Genomic DNA, 19,545 nt, shown 5'->3' with positions numbered 1-19,545 from the left:
CGGCATGATCGCAATAGCCATATAGGATCATAGCCAAATTATTTGTGATAAGCTAATGTTAATTTGTAAATGTTTTCTTAGTATTGAATTGAATTATATTAGAAATTGAACTGTACCATACTAATGAGTTTAATAAACCTTTGTTCGTTGATAAAACAGTTGTCTGAAATTGCTGCCCAATGCACCACTTGAAAAACGTACGAACCTAATCACGCGGGAAATTAAATGTGTTAAAAAACAAGATATAAAGTGTCACGACTGCAATATTGTTTCACATTCAGACATATTTTAGTAATTGCTCCTTGTTTTTGTATTTAATATCTCAAACTAAATGTCCTCCCAAAAGGCGCAGTATAATATAAATATTAGGGACACTAAGGGGAGAAATAGCTTAAATATTTGTATTTTGGGGTGATATCATGCATAGATAATAGTTGAACATAGATAAGCAGAAAATCACTAGATAGAATAATAATCATAAATTGGGACACAACACTCAGGAATTATAGAACTGGTTATGTATAATTAAGGATTGATTTTTTTTTTTTTTTTTTTTTTTTTGTGAGGACCATATTCCTTAAGTAACAGAGTGTTCTTGATGCTATCTTTTTTTTTCCCTTCATTTTTTATTTTTGTAAAGCATAACTTAATTTAGTAACTTAAATCAACAAAAATTAGTATGTCTACTTTTCTGAATCCTGAAAAGAAAACAGTTTCCTTTCTGCACATTAGATTGACCAAATGTGTCACTGGATTCATAAGAGACTACCCCTGTAAGCTTATCTCAAGACTTCATTAACTAGTGTACTTTTAAATGTCTTGCTGACAGTCAAGAGCTTGACATCTTAGATATGCAAATGTCTGAAGATGATGCAAAACTGGGAAGAACAATGAAGAGTCAATTAGATGTTGTGGCCTTTCAGGAGGACTTGAACAGACATGAGTGGACAAGTGAACAGAAGTGTTAGTACAATGTTGCAAAGTATAAGGTTCTGAAATTTGGTAGGTAACAACTTGAAGTAAAGTATACACTTGTTGGGAAAATTTTAGCAGGTAGAGAAGGCAAGAGATCTGTGAATAGTGGAGGTCAAGGATCTGAAGTTCAGGGACCACACTGTGCAAGTTATGAAGTTGTCACATTAGATTATGGCAAGGATACAGAGAACCTTAACATCCAGAAATAAAAAGGTTATGATTTCATTGTATAAGGCTTTGATCTTTGGCTTCACATGATTTATTATGCACAGATTTGGTCATATGATTTTCATAGTGATGCATTAGAAAGGATCCAGAAAACAGAGAGACTGACTACAGTGGTAACTTGTTTCTGAAAGAATGTGGAGTATGAAGATAGATTGAGGAAATGCAATTTGCAAAACTTTGTGAATAGGAGGAGGCAAGGAGATATGATTGAAATATGAGTTTGAAGGGGGATTGTTATTATTAAAATAGAAGAATTTTTTACAGAATAGGGAGACAGGAGTAGACCCAATGGCCATCCCTGGAAACTATATAAGGAGAGTGTGAGCAAGGGACTAAAGAACAGGTTCTTTGCATGGAGACTGGTTGGTAAGTGAAATGCACTGCCTAAAAGTGTGGCAAGTGGAGACACAAGGAATAAGTTGAAAGCACTATTTGATGAGTTTTGTGATGGTGTTGCTCTTGCAATTGGTCTTTTGATTACATGGAAATCTGATATAAATAAAATATTAATAATACAAATAATAATTCAAACATTATTAATAAATAGTTTAATTAATAATGTAATAATAAATACTGCCTAAGCAGTTTAAATAGTATTAAGTTGATTAGGTAGTATTTTCATTTCTTTACTATTCCAAATTAAATAACAACAATTTGTAAAATTTATCTAGTTTGTAAAACAGAGAAGGCAAATAAAATGTCAAACTAATATTTTCAATTACTATTATTACACTGATGTTCAAAACCTAAGAATGAACACTATTTCTGAAGTTTACAATGGCAAATACAGATGAATCAGTTTGTATCAATTTGTATAAATGATGATTCTGAGTAGAAAGAGGGTACACATTCAAATTTTCACATCATGTGCAAATTTGTATCAATTTGTATAAATGCATCAATTGTATAAATGATGATTCTGAGTAGAAAGAGGGTACACATTCAAATTTTCACATCATGTGCAAAGGGATTACATGGTGGCACTCAACCGGATAAAAAGCAAAAGACTGTGCTAAGTGAATTGTGTTTGAAGGAAGCTCTTCTCATGAAGGAATAAGTTGCAAACTTGGATGTCTTATTATGTCTCAAAGACATCACTAGATGATTTCACGCAAGGAAGAATAATTGGAAAGCTTGAAGAAGGCTGCAGAATTACTTATATTGCCAGAGAGTTTGGAATCACACATAGCATTATATCCAGGCTCTGGGAAAAAATGTTTCAAGCTAATGGAATGTGTTCCAGACATTTGCTAAGAGATCACCCTTGCTCTACCACAGAGCATGAAGAGAGATCTTGGATTATAACAACAAAATGTAACCAACAAGCCATGGCAAGTCAGTTTGCAAGTTGGCTCCATAGAAGCACAGGTACGTGAATATCTTGACAAACTATGACAAGATGTCTATGACAAATACGCCTATACATCCAAAGGTCTGTAGTCTGCGTCCTTTTATCCACAGCTCATCATAGAGCATGTTTTCAGTGGTGTTGTATCAATAAAAATTGGAAAGGACACCAATAAACTAATGTACTCTTTATAGATGAGATGAGAGTCTTTCCACCGATTCTAGATGACACGATCTAGAATGAAAGTGGTATTGATTACCATCATGAACATATTCTTGAAAAAGATAGACATGGCAGTGCTGGGATCATAGTGTGGGGAGACATCAGTATTATTAATGTTATTATTATTGTTACATGACACCTCCATGGAGTCCAAAGACTCATTGAGTGAGGGCACCAACTCCACAACTCAATTTTAACAAACTGCAACTACTTTCATCATCTACACCAACACCATCTACTGCCAACCACCACCACCACTAGTATTTTCACAGATAATCACAAACATCCATGGCAGGATTCGAACCCATAGCCTTTTGGCTGTAGAGCGGATATGCTAACCACTCGGCCAACCAGGCCGGCTTAATGCACCGAGCTACAAGTGCTGGGGAAAAAAAAAGGACTATAACTCGTGAACGATATTGTAATGAAATTCTTCAAAGTCATGTTTGATTGTTCCATGATGCTGTAGGTGAAGAATTCATTTTTATGGATGAAAATGCCACACCACATGATACACAAGCAGTGGAGATACTTCTGGAGACCAAGGATATTAATAAAATCGAGTGGCTAGCATGCTCCCAAGATCTCAACCCCATAGAACATGTTTGGGATACAACAGGGAGACACAATGCTGCTCGAAATTCCTCCTCCAGAAAACAAGCAAGGCCTTATCCTTGCTCTGAAGACGGACTGGGACAGTTTGCCTCAAGAACTCCTAAATCACTTGGTGCTAATCATAATAAGATATTGTGAGAGCTGCATTGCAGTTCAGGGTGGACATATTCAATACTGAAATGTCTCTCCATATAGTTTTCTGTAAGTACTGTACATTTATTCCTTGACTATGTGCTAAGGAAATTTGTAACTTTTGGCAAAAATGTATTGCTGTTTAATTTGTATAAAATTAATAACACATTTTTTGTGTAATATAATTTATTAGTATGCTGGAAATTCATGACTACAACCAAATGTGGAAATTTATGTCCACATTTGGTTGTATAGTCATGAATATTTTTTCATATTCAGGTAAAAATGTAGTTTATCCTTAGCTTTTGGATACCAGTGAACTATTATTATTAAGCTTGCATGGGCCAAAAATTCTAATTTTTATACATTGTTGCATATTTTTACATGTAACAATTCCAGTTTTTAAGTTTAGTATGCAAAGCCATGGTCATTTGAAATTATTGTCTCAAACAGTTATACTTACTTATTCCATTTACTTCACCATACCATATTCCTTTATATTGAGGCAAATACATCTCCAGGGCATTAATCTCAGGATCACTTTCTTCAAATACAGTTTTATAGAATCTCAATTCTCTTTCTCCCCTTGGATCTTCCTCTATTAATGGCTTTAGAATATATCCATTATTATGTTTTAGCATTCCTAGATAATTTATTGAAAGGAGTTTTAAGACTTACAAGACAGACAAACAAACAAATATATATATATACACACATGCGCGCGCATGCACGCACACACACACATAACAGAAAATAAATTTTTTATATAAATGTTTTATAAATATACAAAATACATCTGAATAGTAGAAGCAGATTCACTGGGAAATTAAATTAATATGAAATGAATCAATACAGATTTATTGATTGAATAAATCAATTAATCAATACTGACTGAAATTGAATGTATTAAACAAACTACGAAAGAAAGAAAGCATGGAAAACTTCAACTACATTCTCAATGGAGAAATTATATTTCAGCTAACTGAACACCATTAAGTAAATATATCTGCTATTTAGACATATATTTTAGTGAAGATGGTATGTTGTCTGAAGCTTTGGCACAATGCGATTTTCAATGTTATACTATATTTGTGGGGTACACAAGGAACTGATGAAGCTAGAAATTTTGGAGTTATGGTGGATGGAAATTTGAAGTTTAAACATCATAAAGCAAAAAATGCAAGTACAACTCAGAAGATAATTGTGATGTTGAAACAAATACTGGCATGTAAGAATAAGGAAGCCATGACAGCTTGATAAGACCATACATGGAATACTGTATGCAGATTTTATCTCCTAGGTTTGAAAGGGATAAAGAACTTGTGGAAAGGCAAAGATGTGTTACAAAGATCATACTGGGATTATGGAATGTAGATTGAGTACAAATTGGAATTAGTGGACTGTAGACCCAGGTAAACATGAGAAAGAAGGATAATATGACAGAGATCATCTGAATGGATGTTATAGGATATCATTTGATGAAAATTTTCATTATATGGATGGTGGGTTTGAAAACACCGGGGCATTTATGAAAGTGAAATTTATGTGTGGTTAAGCTAGATTTTTTTTTCTCTCAAAGAGCAGTGAGTGGAACAGTTTGTCTGTTGAAGTGGTGAGCACATCTAGTGTGAATGAGTTTAACAGAAGGTATGACACAGTGGGAGTGGGCGATGTATGGTCTCCCTTGATGAGTCCTAGATGTCTCAGATCATATTTTCTCCTGAAAAACTTTGATTTTTTTTTTTATGTAGCTCCTTTGTAAACATACAGTACATTTTGTACCATGAGTGGGCTAAAAATGTTTTTTTTTCCCCCATTTTATATATATATATATATATATTGTAATTTTTTATTTATTTTTACTTACTCCAGAAACCCTGCTCTAGAGACCAAACATGGAACTTTTTCAAGTCACTTCAGGGTTTCAAGTCACTCCAGTAAGTGTGGCAGTGATTTCACATAAGGAAATGAAATTCATCTTCCACTAGAAAAGTCAGAGATAAAAGAGCTCAACCTACTCCCTTTGGAAAATGAAAGGTATTAGACAATTTACTTTTTTTTTTTTTTTTAAGCCAGAGATCTACTATACTTTTCTATTTCTTTTCTCCACATTGTTATTATTTCTGTTTTTGAGACTACTAAATAATGATCCGAAAAGATTTTTTGTCTGTAAACGTGCATTCTCTTACATGTGGAACTATTTCATTATTTGTAGTGACAATCATGGAGGTTGTTCCCCTAGCATTCAAAGTATTTTTTTTTAAGTATCAGTTATTTTTAACTTATACTTCGAAAGAGAAACTACAAGAACAGGTTAAATAAATGTCTCAAAAGTGATTAAATATTGGTAGCAGCAGAATTCTGAGCGAGAGTTGAAAATGCAAAAAAAAAATCCAACAGTTCTTGACCAATACTATTGGTCAAGAACTGTTATGTAAATTTCTCAATATTTACCTTTCACATATTTACATTCATAACTCAATTATTTACAAACTCTTGCACAGAATTCTGCTGCTACTAATATTTAATCACTTTTGAGACATTTATTTAGCCTGTTTTTGTAGTTTCTCAAAAAATTATTAGGAATTGTTTTTTCTACTGTCTTCAGGATCACAGATTCCTATAATATTTAATTTCTCTTTCTTTCTCTCTCTAGCTACTGTCACTTGAGCATTTACAAAAGTGCACTTCTGTATTTGCAATTTTCTCAAGATTTCAGAAAAACTTAAATTACCATAATAGTAGTTTTTTTTTTCCCACTTAATTAGTGCAACTTTGTATTTTTCCATTTCTTATGAATAGTTATTGCACTCAGATTGCTGATATGCTGGTCTATTCCACCTATATAATGCAATAGTCATAGGTATCTTTTGTTTCCTTCAGCTTTTTTTTTTCCTCACTTCTGTTTCACATTTTTTAAGTTTGTTTTTAATCCCTTTGAAATCTAATTAAAACTATTATTTCTATTCAATGAATTTCCAATTGAAACTTCTGAGTTTTTTATTTGATAAAGTAATCAAATCTTACACAAAACTCGCAACCTGGAGGACCATAGTATCTCTTAGTCTGGCACTTACCTGTTCAGCTGGGGAAGCCTTGGTTAGACAAGTCATGAGGTTTTAATGTCTAGCTAGTGAAGCCCTGCACAACAGCTTGGCTACTATCACACAGTTTTTGAAGTCACTGGCACATATACAACCTCCTAACACGTCGAGGTTAAGATACTATCAAGGTGATATCTGTTATTGGGAATAAACAGACCACTCTAACAATCTCCACATGGTAAAACATGCCAAAGGTGTCAAACTTCGCTTTTTGCACAAGTGAAGGTTATTAATACTGTGGCAATAAACTAAGACCTATACATTTTGTGATTCACTATGAGTAGTTCTTTTTCTTTTCTTTTAGGCTTGCACGGTGATCCGAATGCATTTTTGAAAATTATGGAGACAACTACTGTGTTTGAATAAAACCCTTAGTTTAATATAACTAAAATCTACAATTCAACGTTTCGATCTTTATGTCAAGGTCATCTTCTGGAGCGTACAAATATACACAAGAAACAAGCTATACTACAATCAAACTGGTTCATTAAAGACACTGACCAACCGCTACCACAATTGTTGACCTGACCTCTGGTGTTGGGGGGGGGGGGATTAAAAATAAAAAATTATACATCAACGCTAGAGTCCTATTATTTGTGTTGTCTACTATATACATATATTAACATTATTTCAGCCAGTTGGAGTGGAATGGTTTCTAATACTAGCAGATTGGCTAGAGTCCTGACTTATGTTGAATCTTTCATATTAGGTTGGCTGAATGTGTGCCATCCAGATCCTTGGAATTTTCATACCATCTTTGTTATTGATATTTGGGTGGTTTGTTAGGATTTCGCAGGATTCCTTAAATTTTCTTTCGTACCTGGTTTTTGTGCGGTGTAAGGAGCAGGTGCTTTTCCAGTTGATTTGGTGTAAGGTGTTAAGTGCGTGGTCTGAGAGGCCTGCTTCACCATAATGGTTATATTTAATGTGTCTAATGTGTTCTTTCTTGCGTATAGGGATTGTCCGTCCTGTTTCACCAATGTACGGTAAGTTACAGGTGCAGCGGATGCAATAGACTCCAGGATGTGCTAATGGGAGGAGAGGATCTTTAGAGGAGCTGAATATGGTTTTAAGTTTAGTAGGTGGTTTAAAGGTGGCATTGAGGTTATAATGTTGTAGGATTCTGTTGATTTTTTCTGATAACTCTTTAATGTATGGGATGGCTATGGTTTTACTGTAATCTAGATTCATTTTTGTTGTGGTTTTATACAGTATTTTATTGACAGTAATTTTGTTATAGCCATTATTTATGTGTCACTAATGATTTTTAGTTCTTGTTTCAGGGCTTGTTGGTTAGAGCAAATAGTTGTGGCTCTGTTTTTAAGGGTGTTAATGACTCCATATTTTTGTGCTGGGTGGTGGTATGAATTCGCATGTATGTATTGGCCCGTGTGTGTCAGTTTTCGGTAAACAGTGAAGGATAGACAGCCTTAAGGAAGACGTGTAACTAGTGTGTCTAGGAACAGAAGCGAATTTTGGTTTTCGATTTCAATGGTAAATTGTATGCGTTCGTGTTGTTTGTTTAGGTGGCTAAGGAATGTGTTTAGCGTTTGTTGCCCGTGCGGCCAGATCGCGAACACGTCGTCGATGTATCTGAGCCAGACTGTTGGTCATATCGTGGCGGAATCAAGAGCCCTTTGCTCAAAGGTTTCCATGTAGAAGTTAGCGATTGGGGGGGATAATGGTGAGCCCATGGCTGTACCTTCCTTTTGTAGGTAGAATTTGTTTTGCCACACAAAGTAACCGGACTTTAGTACGTGGGCAAAGAGGGCCGTAATGTCAGGTGGAAATTTGTTCTGTAGTAGGAGAATTGTGTCATTGATGGGGACATTAGTGAAAAGGGCAGAAACGTCAAAACTGACTAATAAGTCGTCTTTGTCGAGTGTTATGTTTTTGATTTTGTTTATAAAGTGTTGTGTGTTTTTTATGTAGGAGGGGGAATGACCTACCAACTCCTTGAGTGTTGCCGCTAATTTCTTGGCTAGGTGGTAATTGGGACTGTCTATTCCTTCCACGATTGGTCGAAAATGTTAATCACATTATGTTTGTGTATTTTCGGAACCCCATATATTCTGGGGGGTCAGGCGTAGTGGGGTTTGAGTTTTTTAACCGTGTCTGGTGACAAAGAAGTGACTGACTTTAGTAGTTTTCTGTTTTATCCTTTATCCTTTTTGTTGGGTTATAATTTACCATTTTATATGTGTTATTATCGGCTACTAGTTGTTCATTTGCAGTATGTATGTTGACCTGTCAAGGACAACAGTGGCACTGCCTTTATCCGCTTTCGTTATTATTATGTTTTGTTTGGCTTTTAATGATTTAATTGCTGCTAATTCTGCTTTAGTCAGGTTGTTCTGTATGGTTTTCTTGGTATTTAGGACATTACTGGTTTCTAGTCGTATTTTATCTGCTATATTGTTAGGTAGGGATCTGATGCCTCTTTCAATATGGTAGATAAAATCCAATTTGTTTACCTTTTTCGGTGCTACTGCATAGTTCAGTCCTTTATTCAGTAACGTAAGTTCGGCGTTGTTCAGGGTGTGGCTTGATAGGTTAATCACATGGTTCTTGCTTGTCGGTGGTTGGTCGCTCCTTGTTTGTTGTTCATTGTTGTTTCTCGGGGAAGAAGTCCTCTGATTGGATGGATTCCTGTGATTGGCCGCCATATTTTGCCGTTGTTTCAAACTGTGGAATTTTTTCTTGAGTTTTTCTTTATTCTTTTCCAGGGTATGCTTGGCCGAATTGTCAGTAATTCTTTCAAGTGTTTGTAGAATGTCTGGATTAACATAGTTCGATAGTTCTGATTGTAATTTAGAAACCAGATTTTGTGTTGTAGCTAGGTTTTGGCGGGCTGTTTGAATCTGTTCTCTAAGCATTGCTTTTTCTGTGTGGTCATAGACATGCTCCAGAAGATGATCTTGACATAAAGGTCGAAACGTTGAATTGTAGATTTTAGTTATATTAAACTAAAGTTTTTATTCAAACACGGTAGTTGTCTCCATAATTTTCACTATGAGTAGATTTTCCTGACTGATAATAACCAGGTTTTTAACTCGGATACAATTATTTATTTATACTAGATGTATTTCCTCTACATGTTTCACTGTCTATATGACTAACAGCATCATTAAGAGATTACTTAACATAAATAAAAAAAAAACAGCAAAAAATTAAATGATTTCCAATAGCAGTTAATATCCATAATTGAAAAGATTGGAATAGTCTAATCACAAGTATCATTAGGCACGTGCTGTGCAGTCTCTCCATTATTGTGTAAACTCTATATGTGATTGCAGGCATAGGACAGGTATTTAATTTTACACCGATTTGGAGGAAAATTGTAGATAGGAAGTTAGTGATGATGTAAATTTTTCATGTAGTACTATCATATCCTGTACACCATCATCAAATTCCTGACATGGTACATGTCAGGAATTTGATGATGATGATTATAGATGTCATGAAGGATCTTTCCATGATTTCTATTTAGTGTGCCTTTTGAGTAAATAACCTCAGAGTACTCCCTGAACAACTTGTTGAAATAATTCTCTTCTAAGTATGGCATGGAGGATGCTTGCCAATGTACTGTGTGATGTTCTTTGAGAATGTGAGCTGCAAGTCTGCTTTTTGATTCCCATTTGTTTTCAATGTTGCCTATATGTTCTTTGTTAAAGATTTTGAAATTTCTGTCTGATCTATATATATCTTCCTACAAGAGCATGGAATCATGTATACACCTGGATGTTTATAAAATGAAACTTCTCCAATATCACAGGAAATGGAATCAGTCACTTATTCACAACCTGGAAGATAGCTAAACTATTGTGCCAATCTATGTCTACAATAGACCTCTTCACCTATATCATCTACCTGTGGACATTTTCCATGAAAAAGACTGCAGAAACTTGAGTAGTAACTTGAGACATTTCTAATAATTTGAGTAAGTCTAGCACAGAATTCAACACGTACATTCTACAGTCTTCTTTATACCTTTTGCAATTAGAAGCTACTTTTCTTTGGCTTCCTCTATTACTGCAAGAGTGCCACTGGCTATGATTTTGTTCTTTCACCTTTCCTTTATATAAATGATCATCTCTCCTTGCCATTCTTCAGTGGTGTGAGGACGCCTTCAACTTTGATGCTACCAAAACAAAGTCCTGTCTTCTTTCTTACAAAAAAGATCTCACTTTACTTCCTTTACCTTTCATGATACTTAGCTTTCTTAACAAGATCAGATTTCTCTTCTTAGGCTGACATTAATTTCTAGCCTTTCTCAAACATTCATAGCCTCCTCATTCAACAAAACACTGGTGTCCTTTTTTTCTATTCAAAACATTACTTTTCATCCATGCAGCTGTGAATCCCATATTAAATCCCAAATCCACCAAACCTTTGAATACTGTTCCTAAATTTTGAATGGCACACCAAAAACCTCTCTAAAAATTCTTGATGCTGTTCAGACGAGGAGAATTTCACTAACTGAAACCCCATTTCAGATTCATTCCAACAATTAGCATACATATGATCTATTTCTGCCTTACTGCCTGTGCCATAGGTACTTCACTATGAACACTATTCCCTGAACTAGTAATCATTCTTCAACTTTCCTCAAAGTTTATAAAACTGAGACAAACAGTTGGTAACCATCCTTTCACAGTTCAACTACAAGCCCATCAAACCAACTTCTCCTGTTTCATTCCATCTACCTTCATTCTCTGGAGCAACCTCTCTTACCTAGTATTCCCAAGGACTACAAACTCCAGCTGCTCAAAAAAAACATTAACATGTTCTTTCTTTCTTCACAACTTCTATCAAATACAAGGCACTAATATGATATATTCTACAACTTTTTATGTATGGTTCGAAATAAAATAAATGAATAAAAATAAATATGTAAATAAATAATAAATAAAAATAAATATGTAAATAAATAATAAATAAAAATAAATAAATGAAATCTGAGAAACTGCTTGCTCGTAGAAGTCAATTGTGATCGGTCTGGATTCAAGACTGCATTGTGAGTGGTTGGTGTATTTGGCACTTGTGTAAAATTGGCGATTTTTTTTATTGTGCTTTTTCTTTAGAAAATTAGTGTTTTATAGTATTAGTGAAGATATTCATGTTTTTATAGTATTTAGTGTTTTCATGTCATATTTTACTGAGAAATTTCAATATTAAATATAGTTGTAAAATAGCACCACTATACAAGAAATGGAATGCTAACAAGAACAGCAAAGTTGAGAACAAGAAGACTTGCCCTGTTAAAAGGATATTGAAGAGGATACTGAAAATTATTTAATGTTCAAAATCACACAGTTAAAGCAGATTCTTAGATAGACAATGCAGGAATTATTATTTTATTTATTTATTTTTATTTTCTGGTAACCTCCATGGAGTCAACAGACTCATTGTGTAAAGACCACTCAACCAGCAACATGTCTATCATAAGGAACTTTGAAGTTATTTACATTTCATGCATTCACAATGCACTCTGGCAATACTTTCCACTCATCAACAACCCTATGTAAAAAATCTATTCCTCACACCCTTCTTAACTAGATCTTTATACAACTTCAAGGGATGGCTTCTCATTCTTCCCATCTTAATATCCACTCTTTTTATAATTCCTTCTGCATTGATCTGATAGAATCCCTTAACTAACTTGAAGGTCTCTATCATATCTCCTCTTCTCCTCCTATTCACCAACCTCTGTAATCCACATTCCCTCAAGTGCTTTTCATAACTCCTGAGTCCTGATATCACTTTGGCCATTCATCTTTGGATCCTGTATAGTGTTTCCACATCGCAATGAAAATTAGTTATTAAATTTGAGCACGATAAATCCATGTATGGTCTGATCAATCCCTCATATAGAGGAACCACCACCTCCTACTTATCCCTAAATGTAAATATACATTTTTATCATAACAGCAATACGATGTGCAGTCTTTGCAACACTTGCGATGTGTCCTCAGAACTTCAGTCCACTGTCTACCATCATTCCATGATCCTGAATCACAACCACTTCCTGAAGTACAGCTTCCCAGGTTCCCATCAGTGGAACCTGGTTGACATAAAATGAAACAGCTATGTAGATAGAATGTAAATAGTAGAGGGAATATGACAGGAGGCAAGACAATGTTGATAATAGCTGAATAACTTCATCCAACAAAATTAAAAGTTAAAGAAGAGTTTAGGTCTTGAGGAGATAGTTTATTGAGGCCATCTGGTGTGAGATAGAGGCCAACAGGACAAAATACATTGTTAGTTGCTGCTATAGACCAGGGGGCCACAGTAAGATAAGGATGCCATGCATTGGTAGATTAGCACAATGAGGGCAGCCCAAGCAATTATTATAGAGAACTTCAACTAGGGATATAGATTGAAAGGAGGAAAGGAGGTATGGCAAGATGAAAGTGAAATATATATACAGGCTTCATCAGAAAATGTAACAAAAACCATAGCAGTCAATCTTCCTCCAATCAGTAAAGTGACCAGGCAGTCCAGTTCTGGGAGGTTGTGAAAATGTTGAATTCTCAATCAAGAATGAATTCATGAGGAACAACAAGGCTGGTGATTATGATAAACTTAAGAAAGCATCTTCATCTTGAAGCCTTACCATGGCATAAGAAGCTACAAATAAACAATGTCAGTAATGCATGAAAAGTAGGAATTATTCGAGAGAAGTGATATCAGACTGCATATCCAAAATCAAGAGGATAAACTAAGTGGAGTTACATAGAGAACTGTGAATATAAAGCAGGAGCTACCAAAAAACACTGTTGATAGCATATAAAGAAAAATATGATCAGCATATCAGTGTTTGTTTAGGCTTGTACATTGATTCTCCAGCATTATGCTTAAGGAAATTAACAACATAGACTAGATAATAACTAGAAATTTTATTATTTATTATTATTTTTTGGTAACCTCCATGGAGTCAATAGACTCATTGTGTAAGGACCACTCAACCAGCAAGTTATTTACTAGAAAATTGACATTGACATTGTGGGCAAAGGATAATGGTTATCAATTTAATGTTGCAAAATGTAAAATTATGAACTTTGGGTTGAAAATGTTACATAATGTGTATCAGATTGATGGTAGTGGAATACAGGAAATTGATAATTTCCTATATTTCCAAAGTTAAACTGGAATCTTCAGGGATTAATGCTGATATTAAACAAGTGCACGCAGGTACACTACAGTAACAAAAGATGGAACAGGAGAGATACAGGATGATTTAAAGTCCCATAATTATGCTACCTATTGGCTTTGGTTGGGTGTTCTTGGCTGTTGGGTTGACTGTCTGACAAAGAGAGGTTTCCCCATATGAGAGGCAGTTTGATACACCATATTTGTTGAAGTTGGTAAGAGCTGCAGCAGATTAGAGTGGAGTGAACTTACTTCGGTGGAGTAAAGTAGCTTTTTTTCCCAATGGATCCTGTGCTGGATATTCAGGGCATGGTCTGCTAATTCTAAGCCCTGGATACCAGGCACAGAATCCTTACCAACCTATCCCAACCTCAACAAATATGGTTGTTGTATCAAACTGCCTCTCAAATAGGAAACCCTCATTGGCAGTCAGTCAGCCCAACAGCAAAGAACACCCAGCCAAAGCCAATATGTAGCACAATTATTGGACTTTAGGTCATCCTGTATCTCTCCTGTTCCATCTTTATTAATGAAGTGTGCCTGCATGCATGTATTTAATACCATTTTATTGATCCTGAAGATGCCAATTAAACTCAGCAAAATATAGGAAGCAATAAATAAATATTTTCAGTTATTATCTGTATTGTTAATTTCCTTAAACAACGCGATGCATGATCAGCATATTTGTGAGCAGTAAAAGTGTAAGAAAGGCCAAATCAGATTATGAGAGAAAATTAGCTAAGCAGGCCAAAGCAAATCCAAAAGAGTTTTTTCATTTATGTAGCAAGTAAGAGGAAGAAATACTATGGAAGGATGACTGTAATCAATGCTGGTGACATTAAGGTGATAGAAGCAAAAGAAAGAATTGAGAAGCTGAGTGATCACTTTGAGAAGGTGTATAATCTTCACCTGGATGATACACCTTCTCAAAGTGATCACTCAGCTTCTCAACTCTTTCTTTGCCACAGCAGTTGCTGATGTGGCAGAGACCGATGTGAGAACTGAGGTAGACAAACTGGGGATGCTCAGCATACTGAAAAATATCAATATGAATACAGGGATGGGACTGGATGGTCTGTCGGTCGATGTACTATGAGAATATGCAAAAAAAGGAGGAGGTAACAGAAAATATATGGTGGAGTGAAATTCACAAGAATGAGGGTGACTAGTGGAGTGATCAGGGTTTTGTACTAGGGCCACTACACTTTAATCTGTATATTCATGATACAGGGAAATATGCATTTTTAAAGGGGGAGGATACTCAGTTGTTTGCTGATGACATAAAACTGGGGAGAGTAATAGTTGATAAAGGTGATGTAGACATCCTGCAGGATGATTTATATAAATTGACATTGTGGGCAAAGGATAATGGTTATCAATTTAATGTTGCGAAATGTAAAATTATGAACTTTGGGTTGAAAATGTTACATACTGTGTATCAGATTGGTGGTAGTGGAATGCAGGAAATTGATAGAGACTTGGGAGTAATGGTGGGCAGAGAGGATTCAGAGATAAGTGACCAAGCTGTTGAGAGATCTGTGGAATGGTCCCTATAAGGCCAGGGTTGAGGGTGCATGGGTTGCAAAGTTTAGTTGAGAGGTGGAAAAGAGGGTACATGATAGTTATGTGTAAGTTATTAAAGAGGTTCTATAATGCAACAAAGGAAATTTTTCAATACATGACAAATAGAGAGAGAATAATACAGATCTTAAAAGTATAAAAATAGGCAAGAATCATTTAGTGTGCATGTGTGTGTCAAGTTATCATATCAATTGTATTTACGTACAATTGATATGATAACTTGACTTTAACATTTTTACTATTTGCTGATATTTACCATTAACTACTAACCTAGCTTAGTCTTTCCTTCTCCATGAACATGGCCAGCAATTTGATAATTAAACAAAGTGGTATTTTTAGGAAGGGGAAACTGACTATGTTTTTCTTCCATTTCAACTCAAGGCTGAAAAAAATTAAAAGCTTTGAATATAACTTAAACACATTTATATAGTGAAAAGTAAGAAAATAAAATTAACACAATGATAAATAATAATTTCATTTTAATAAATTCTTTCATTTCTGTAACCAAAATCATTCTTAAGAAAATGCAGGTGAGAAGCAGGTGGCATAGCTGTAAGCAGTGAAGACAGTAGCAGTTTGTTAATGATGAAGTGTAAAGAAAAGATAAATTTTTGTACAAATGATTAGGTATAATCATTTGTACAAATTTGTACAATTACCCCTTGCTTATTTTAGTCATGAATGAGTGTGAAGAGTGTGCAAATTCAGTTTTCAGAAAGTTTATGATATGAGTCGGCATATTATACCTCTTTTTTTTGTTGTTGTTGTTGTTATTATTTCTGTATTACAGAGGATTTTATAGCAAGCACATCACATTTGTAGCATGTATACTTCCCATCAATTAAAAGCATGGCAGGTGAGATTTCTTACACATGGGTAGATGAATTTCAAACAATGGGAAGTGCTATTTGATTTCAATACTAGTAACGAGGTTTTTAGTAGCAGAGCTTACCAGCAAAGAAAGAGATATGATTAGCATGTAACTGAGGGTGAGGAAGCTATTATTATTATTATAATACAAGTGCTATCAAAAAGAAACCGGACTGTGCCAGACTCTTGGCAACAGATCGAGTAGTCTCATGCTGCTAGCTGTCAGTGGAGTAGACATTGTTGAGTCAGCCTACCACATGAAGTTGAGCTGTGTGTACACTGGAACTCGTGTCATATGCATTATTCTTATCATGTGTTTGTGCCATTCTGAGATTTCACCATGAACATGAAATTAGAAAAAAAAGGGGCAAATGTAAAATTTTGAGTAAAACTGGAGAAATCTGCCACAGAAATTCCTGAATTACTTCGTAAGGCATATGAAAACTAAGTCATGAGCCAAACTCAGTGTTTTGAGTGGCACTCTCATTTTAAGGACAGAACCACTTTGGAGGACAATGAGAAGAGGACAATCGTCCACCAGCATAACCCACAAAAATGTCAAAACAATTTGAGAGATCATCCATGCAGATCAATGGATCGCCATCATTTGTCCCACCCAATCAGACAGTCAATGCTGAATTTTACTGTAACATTTTAAGGCAGTCGAGAGAAGATGTCTGTCACAAAAGACTGGAACTGTGCAAAGCCACAACTGGCTCCTCCACCATGACAACACTCCCTCCCACAGTGCCTTAAAAATGCAAGAGTTTTTGGCAACCAACAGCATCTTGATCATCCCACATCCTCCTTACTCTCCAGATTTAGACCCTTGTGACTTCTTTTTGTTTCCAAAAATGAAATTGAAGCTGAAGGGATGGCAGTTCAACACCATTAAGGAGATCCAAGATGAACTGTAAGTGGTGCTTATGGACTTTAACAAAAAGACTCCAGGGAGTGTTTGAAGCATGCTGCCAAAAGCAGTGGGATCGCTGCATGAACTCGTAAGGGGACTACTTTGAAGGAGGTTCAGTCCAAATTTAAATTTGGTAAGTTGTAAAGATTTTATTAGCCTAGTCTGGTTTCTATTTGTACTACAGTATCTCCATGAAGTCAGAAGACTCACTGCAGGAGACACATTATTCACACAATATACATCATACCTTTCCTTAAACTCATTCACTGATAAGCATTCACAACCATCTCCGGAAACATTACCACCCTCCAAGCAAAAAATCTAGTCCTAACACCCTTGCTAACTACTCTTACACAATTTTCATGGGTGACCCTTTGTTCTTTCCCATAATGTGATATACCAAAAAAAAAATTCAGTGTTAATCCTATAAAACGCTTATCACGTCTCCTCTTTTCTGCCTATTATCTAGTTTTTGAAGCCCACGCCTTCAATGCATTCCCATAGGGTGCATTCCATAGACCTGCCACAATCTTTGTCAGTCACCTCTAGATCCTCTCCACTACTCATGCCCATGGAATATGGGGATGAAATAGTAAAGATCACATGGGTGACCACATTGCGCACAGTAGTTTACATGTAATCTTAACTTCTCTATCCTTACTTATTGGTGTGTTCTTCAACAATTACAAAATCTTACATGCTGTTCTTTCTAACTTTAACTTCCTCCACAATCACTCCAAGTCCCTGGCCTCATCAGTGTCCTGCAGTTCAGTTCCATCAATATAGGACATAACTTGTGATCTCTTCTTCCCAAAGTGCATCATCTTATGCTTGGCCACATTAAACTGGCAACCATTTACCTTTGCCCATATTGTCAGTCAATTTAAGTCATCCTGCAGGATCTCTACATTACCTTCATTTACTATCACGCTTCCTAGTTTTGCATCAAAATGAAACAACTGAATATTTCTGTCTGTCCATATGCCACCCTCGAATCCAAATCACCAGATTCATATTCATTCCTATCTGCTCCAATTTATGCAGCAGAGTTCTATGTTGAATCCTGTCAAATGTTTTTGCAAAGTGCAGCAGTATCAATGTGCAGCCATTTTCCTCATTCAACTCCAACCTACTTTATTATATAAAAAAAAAAAAAAAATTACCAAAGGCACAACACCCCTTAAAAAGTATCATATTCCTATCCACCCAGTCCTAAATTCTGTCTTTCACCAATTTCTCCAATACCTTAACCACTACTCATGAGATGCTGATTGGCCTATAATTTGCTACTTCTGTCTTGGAGCCTCCTTTATGCAGTATGACAATTTTGCCTTCTTTCCACTCTACTAATACTTTCTCAGTACTGAGACTTAAATTAAACAGCTTAGTCAGAGGAAGTGATAATTCCCTTGTACAATCGCATAATACTTGAGCTGATTTATAGACCAATCAGTATCTCAGGCATGGTGATAAAAATACTAGAAAAATTGGTAAAAAAGAGATATATATATATATCTGTCTAGCAACCACCACAAGTTAGTAGGAAAAAAAGAGGCAATATGATTAAGACAAGTTGTGACAGAAGACAAGACTTTCACACAGATATAGAAAAAATATTATTATTATTCAGGCCCCCATGGAGTCAAAAGACTCATCGTGAGAGGCCAATCCTAGAAAAAAACAGTCTATCATACCACTCCTTGAACTCACGATTTGCGTTCTCCCCACTTTATCAGGCAATGCATTCCACTGTTCAACCACCCCTCGACCTCTTGCTCACAGTTTCCTTTCATAACTTCCAGGGATGGCCCCCCTTGTCCTAGCTCCTTCCCCCTGTTCCACCAAGCAAAAGAACTCCCCAGTATTAACCCCTGTAACTACCTCTCAACAGTTTAAAAGTCTTATTCATATTACTTACCCTTCTTCTAGCTACCAAACTCTGTTGTCCACATTCCCTCAGCTTGTCTTCATAACTAACATTGTAGAGTCCTGATACTATCTTTGTTATTCGCCTCTTTACCCTTTCCACAGTTAATTTATCCCCTTCAAATCCTTGGGACCAAATTTGAGAATAATATTCGAAGTGTGGTCTGATCAGGGCTTTATACAATGGAAAATATTGCACAGGTAATAGGTAGTGAAAGAAAAAGACTTGAAAGTTCTTAAGTGTGATTAAGGAAGTGAAAAGCAGATTTTTTGTATATTCAAATTCAGAGTGAGTGGCAAATGACCCAAGGCTGAATGTGTTTAAAGCAAAGTATCAGACATTTCATATTATATATATATATATATATATATATATATATATATATATATGTGTGTGTGTGTGTGTGTGCGCATGTGTGTGTACACAAGGGGATCTAGAAAGTTCTGATAAATACCTAGAACAAAAATGATATTTA

General features: G+C 35.5%; 1 protein-coding gene across 5 annotated transcripts in view; it reads right to left on the bottom strand.

Annotated features, from left to right (window-relative positions):
* Positions 1 to 19,545, bottom strand: part of Ipk2 (Inositol phosphate kinase 2) — a 133,315-nt gene that overhangs the window by 95,123 nt on the left and 18,647 nt on the right. For all 5 annotated transcript variants that reach the window (XM_090403336.1, XM_090403335.1, XM_090403334.1 and 2 more), the window contains exons 3-4: positions 15,631 to 15,742; positions 3,984 to 4,163 (exon numbers count right to left, since the gene is read on the bottom strand). In XM_090403336.1, the coding sequence (XP_090259462.1) occupies positions 3,984 to 4,163; positions 15,631 to 15,730 (280 nt within the window). In that variant the 5' untranslated portion in view covers positions 15,731 to 15,742. The remainder of the gene's footprint in view (positions 1 to 3,983; positions 4,164 to 15,630; positions 15,743 to 19,545) is intronic.

Source organism: Typopeltis vanoorti, chromosome 14 (genome assembly GCF_054136105.1).
Source record: "Typopeltis vanoorti isolate ZY-2024b chromosome 14, IOZ_Tvanoo_1.0, whole genome shotgun sequence".
Lineage (NCBI taxonomy): Eukaryota > Metazoa > Arthropoda > Arachnida > Uropygi > Thelyphonidae > Typopeltis > Typopeltis vanoorti.
This window is presented reverse-complemented; position numbering and strand designations above follow the sequence as displayed.